Source organism: Etheostoma cragini, chromosome 11, assembly GCF_013103735.1.
Source record: "Etheostoma cragini isolate CJK2018 chromosome 11, CSU_Ecrag_1.0, whole genome shotgun sequence".
In the NCBI taxonomy this organism is placed as follows: domain Eukaryota; kingdom Metazoa; phylum Chordata; class Actinopteri; order Perciformes; family Percidae; genus Etheostoma; species Etheostoma cragini.
The window spans coordinates 14,012,339-14,018,338 of record NC_048417.1 but is presented as its reverse complement, the minus strand read 5'-3'; the positions used below and the strand labels follow the sequence as shown (position 1 = coordinate 14,018,338).

The window sequence follows — 6,000 nt, the reverse complement described above, 5'->3', positions numbered from 1 at the left end:
CCATTTGCTGCATGATGCAGTCATAATTGTTAGATTGTTGAAGTTACGGAAGCAGCCCCCCAAATACAATGTCTGAAAGTTTTGGGGGAGAGAGATTCAGACACTGTTTGATCATCTGACTAGCACTTTGGTTAAAGCGTAGTGACACCTTCAAATCAGCACTTCACTTATTAAGCATTGTACTCTTATAACACTGTCAGAATCACAATGGACAGTTTTAGAAAAAAAAAGTTGCAAAAATCAATGAAGCAGATATTATCTTTTTTTTTCAACAATGCCACTTAACTGCAGACAGTTCAGTCAGAGATTCAGGTGTGTGATGGGAGGGCTAATGTAGCATCTAGCAGAGATGATGAGCAGATGACAGACGTCTGGTAAGCTCACTTCTTTCTGACTCTTTAAAATTTGTAGTGAAAAATGATTAGATTTCACACAGCTCCTTCTGGAACCACACATGGCTTTACACAGTTTTTTTCACAATAGGCAGAAAACAAAAACTACCCACAAAATGAAAGTAGTGATGAACTGAAGAAAGCACAATCACAATGCAATGATTGTTTTGAGCAACTATTTAAGCCTCTATCCAGTGATATCCTTAAAAAGTAGTATGGTCAGTGTTCACACTCCCTCTCAGTCTAACCATCCATTAGCACAAACTGGGAGGGAGTGAATCTATATCTCCCTTTGCTTGGAAAGGACACATCTGTTTATTGTCAGTCAGTGATAGGAGCAGCTCACTCCTATCACTGGTATCTATTCTGCATAAATACGTGCCGTTTACAAGAACTGCCCCAGCAGGGATACAAAATGCAACCTGATCAGTGGAGGGATCGGAAACAGAAGGGATCATGCTGGGTAGATCCCATAGGTCCCCACAGCTGTCCTGGTGATGTCAAATAACACTTGACTGGGAGTTTTAGTATCTTTATGACTTCAGAAAGGCTCCCTAAAAACACTGACCTCTGATCTGGTAGGTAAACTGCCGGCAGCCAGTTGGTATCTGGCTTAAAAAGACAGTAAGAGCAGTGTGCATGGGCCGGATGGTAAACCATTGTGTTAGAGACAGAAACATTCCCCTTCTTGTATCCATGCTTTATCATTTTATCAACCACAACTGGAAACAATAAGGATTCTTTTTCAGTTTCACAGTAATTAAATGAGTACACAAAAAACATCTCAAGAGCTTCTGTGTTTTTAAGAACGTTTACAACTTGTTCTGTGTTATGGCCTTTTGCTGACATTTGATAGCAGATATGTTCGAGACTCAACACAGAAAGACAGAACTATAAACCAACACTGACAGACAACAACCAGAAGTTTGATGAACTTGCGGATTGTATTAATTAATTGTACTTTATCATGCCTACATCCCTTGCCATGAATAGATATTACTGAGGAAATACGGTACAAATAGTCCATGATCTGTAATGAGTCCAGATACCATTTACGTAACAGTTTCTACTTTAAGTTAGACGAATGTTCCATTTAATAGAAATAAATTGGTTTCCTGATCAGCTGTACCAGTTGCCAGTACCAGCTGCTAATATTAGGTCACAAATTGGCCAGTGACTCACATTAGTGTCACTATTCTGTAGCAATGTGTCGGTTTGGTTTAGGTGATATGATACACTTTCCTAACCACTTCCAAACCTCTTTTACCAGACTTTGCACTTACATTCAGGTCACCATGTTTTTATGTTTTGCAATTGAACTGTTTAGTACTAAAAGGGCTCTGTTTTTTTATTTGATTTAATACCGACATGAATACGTTTCTCACATAATCATAAAGATTACACTGACTTGACCTGCAATCTTTTACCTTTAGTGTTTATAAAATTACTAAATGTTGCCAATGATTAAATCCTGTGTGATTACTGCTCCTTAATATTCCCAATATTTCACTCAAATTTACACTGAAGTTAAATAAAACCTTTTATATGGTTTAATAACAACATTTAAACAGAATTGCCTAAATGTGCTTGTCCCAGTGCTTTTGTTGAAGCTATGTCACACTCACATTGACTGTGCATTTTCCAGCTTTGCTTCGTCTATCTGGAAAAATATGTAAATGTCTTAACCCTTGTGTTGTCTTCTCGTCAAAATTGAAAATCAACACTTTAGTTGAGGCTTTTTTAATTGATTTTTTAAAGTTTTTCTTACGTTTCTTTTTTTTTTTCAACGCTTTTGAAGCTTTGTTTCCTATGTTTGTCACTTTTTTTTGACATTTTCAATACTGCATAACACAAACTTATTAACTTTAGTTTTACAGTTATTGTTGGGATTTATTTTCAATAAACCTCATTTATAGTTAACTATATCTAATGTTTGCTTTAGAAAAGCAGAAATTAGGAATTACTGGAATGTACAGTATGTTGATGAATAATCAAAGACTGAAATATCTCAACTTTTACTCAATACTATTACAAAATTACTTCAATTTTTTGAAAATTGAAAATTGAATAAGACACCCGAAAATGAATGAATATAGAGATTTGTACTTGCCAAAGAGCATTGTGTGGAATCAATCATGTTATTTTAGGTAATTAAAATTGGGTAGTTAAAAAGAACATTGATTTAGGAAAATGGGTCAAGTTGACCCGAGGACAACATGAGGGATAAGCATAATTTCATGCATTTTCTCATTACGTCTTTTACATCCAGTTTGAAAAAATATAGTTTGGTATTAATTGTTAAAAGTTTACCATTAAGACATTAACTACTATGCTTCATCAGGACCGTGTGGGTGTGGTTTCATATCAGATTTCATGGAAATTGGTCTGGTATCAGATGTTGCCAATTCCTGATTGGTGCATGTAAATATATTTCATATATACAGTGTATATATAAAAAATATATAGATAGATAGATAGATAGATAGAGAGCGCGAGAGAGAGAGAGAGAGAGAATCTTAGTTCTTTCCACTTCAGACAAAAACACAAATCCAGAAGTCTCTAATTTGAAATAACCAAAACGGGCTAAAAATGGTTTATGTAACAACCCCATTTTTGCATACTAAGAAGTTGATTAAAAAATATGCTTTTGGGGCCTTTAATCAGCTTACCTCTTGGACAAACAGACTCTGGGCCTCCCGCTCTGCATTTCCAGGTACTGTGGGGTAGAGAGTTCTCCCTTGCCGCCTCAAGGTTGAAATCTGCAACACAAAGCGATGGTTTAGTCAACAAAAGAAACAGATCAGGGAGAAATTACAACAAACATGACAACATTGCAAAAGTGAAAACAAAATGTGGAAGACATTGCTCAAGCTGGACACCCAGTATTACAGTATATGGTCTCAGCTGGACACATTTGCTCTGGGATTTGTTGTTAAATATTATTCTATTTTTGAGAAAGGACTGATGACTTTCTGAGGGTTCAAAGGGGCAGTATGTGAGGGAGGCAGGATGTCCATACTGTTCAGCTCCAGGACCCACAGACACACCCTGCCACTGTTGTACAGCCGCACTCTGAGTAATCAGCATCTCAGCATAATGCTGGGTTTAAGATTTTCGCTAATGACCAACAGGTTTATTGTTCACTGAAGCCAAACAGCAGTTTCATAGCAGAACAAGAAAGATAAGTAAAAGCCTAAAATTACATTTTAACAAGACTAAGTGTCAACAGCCAGGCCAACTACTCTGCAAGGCAAACTTCAGTAAATAGACACCCAATATGTCAGTTTTAGTGTGAAAGCTAGAGCTCTATTCAAACTTGCCCTAAGTAAAATACTGCTTTGTACAACACCATCATCAGCAGGTTTTAGCAGGCGGATTAATATAAAAATAAAGTGCATTTGACAGATAATCCCTGCAAGCAGCGTGAAATATGAATACAAGCATTAAGTGAAGCCGTTCAGCTGACTGTGTTAAAAGGAAACTAAAAAGTGGCTTTGTGCAAGTCAAATGCTGGTCAGTTATCTTTTCTATGATGAGAGGGATGCAGACAAAACTTCCATTATATTTTCCCCAACGCGTTTTTATTAAAATTTGAAGCACTTTGAGCAGAAATATGTTGTATGTCATTAGTTATCAGTCCTATTGACCACAGAGCTGATAAAATAAAACTACTTTCACCACATAATGTTTGTAGTAGAAAAATCACATTAGTCAAGTTAACTGTGTTTATAATCCTATACATATCACTCCATCCAGTTCAATTCAATGATCCTTTGAAAAAACACCAAGTTGATGGAATACATTTTTCTAAAATAATTATCTGCAGATACAATGTTTTCCCTTTTATCAAAACACATACAAGTACAATACAGAATAGGGCTGTGCATTATATCAATATTATACTGATATTGATATATGAGGCTAGATATTATCTTAGATTTAAGATATCATAATACAACTTTTCTGGTTTTTAATGCTGCATTACATTAAAGTGATGTAATTTTCTGAACTTGCCAGACTGTTCCAGCTGTTCTATCATCATCACTCAATCATATATCCACATTACTGATGATTATTTTTCTAAAATCTGGTTGTTTAAATATTTTGTGAAAGCACCAATTGTCAACCCTACAATATTGTTGCAATATAGATCTTAAAAGGTATTTGATCAAAAATATTGTGATTGTTGATTTTGTCAATATCGCCCGATCTAATACACAATAGTCATGTTTGTCAGAAAATTTAGAGCAAACTTTAAAAATGTTGGGAAAATTAAGAAAATGCATTTCCATCAACTGGTAAATAAACGAAACTATGCAAAGCGTAATTTCGTCAAACGTTGATGTTGCACATGGTTGTTAATTGCAAACCAGCTTGCTAAACTAAAGCGTTTAGAAAGTAAAGTTATTTGGCCAAATGGAGCGGTAGCATTGTACAAGTGGGCAACATTGAAAACAGGGTTGTGGCAGAGACATTTGGTGTCAGCGAGACAAGCGTGCTAGTACTTAATCTACTGATGTAATGTACTGTAACATTTTTCTTATGGTGCTTTATTTCATTGTTAATGAATCATTCCCAAATACAAGTAAGGGATAAAACAAGATTTATTTTTAAAAAGAGGTGGCTGGTTTGACAACTGAAAAACAAAACAACAGTATTTTATAAAACAATTAACATCGTTGCAGTTATGTGTTTTTCTTGACATCTGAAATGAAACTTCAGTTTCTCTATTGCTTCACTGTCCCACTGAATGACCTTAATCTGGTTTTGTCAACAACGACAAATTCTCCACAAAGCTCATATTTGTGAACCTAAAGTCTCCCCTTCCTCTCTGCTAGCCAGGTTTCCTGGAGGGGAGATGATAATCTTTACAATCCAAGAAGCTGAAATAAACAGGCATGGAGGTAAGAAGGAGCCAGGAAGTGGGAAACAGGAAGCATTTAATTGGGCTACAAGTCGCTGAGGAGAACCATGTGATTCTCTGGTGAAGAATGCCCTAATAGCAAGGGATATAACATAACCTGAACCAAGTAGGTCTCTAGACATGACCACCTCAGCGCTGGTCTCATATTTTGTAAATTCAAACTGATATTAGCGGAAGGTCGTTGATATTTTGTATTTTTCTTATTGTCAAAAAATCCCATAAAAACTAATCCCATAAACAAAAACCAACAACTAATTTATAATTTGCTATACAGGCAAACATTTATTGGAAATGTAAGCATGCTAACATTTGCTAATCATCAAGTTAAGCTGGAATGTAGTTTTGCAGTGATTAAGTCATAAACCATTTCTTTTATATTTACCTCATGGTGGCATTAGAGGAAAAGTCTGGGGCTCACCAAAGTCAATATGATTCATACTCTGGGGACCATGAATGTCTGTGCAAAATGTCATTCCAATTAATCCAATAAGAGATATTTCAGTGTAGAACAAAGTGGTGGACCATCTACATACTGTAGCCGTGCTGCTAGCATGGCTAATAAAAGTGAAACTATATATTTTGTGACCCACTTTTACAAATGCATCTTGGCAATAGGTGCCACTGATGGGAAGTTGGCAATTGGTGAAAGGCAAAGTAACACAATGGTTTTAGTGTTGGGATTTG

General features: G+C 35.9%; 1 protein-coding gene across 1 annotated transcript in view; it reads right to left on the bottom strand.

Moving 5' to 3' along the window:
• Positions 1-6,000, bottom strand: part of zmp:0000001200 (dedicator of cytokinesis protein 9) — a 44,612-nt gene that overhangs the window by 32,249 nt on the left and 6,363 nt on the right. The window contains exon 3 of the mRNA XM_034886053.1: positions 3,062-3,151. Within this exon, the coding sequence (XP_034741944.1) occupies positions 3,062-3,151 (90 nt within the window). The remainder of the gene's footprint in view (positions 1-3,061; positions 3,152-6,000) is intronic.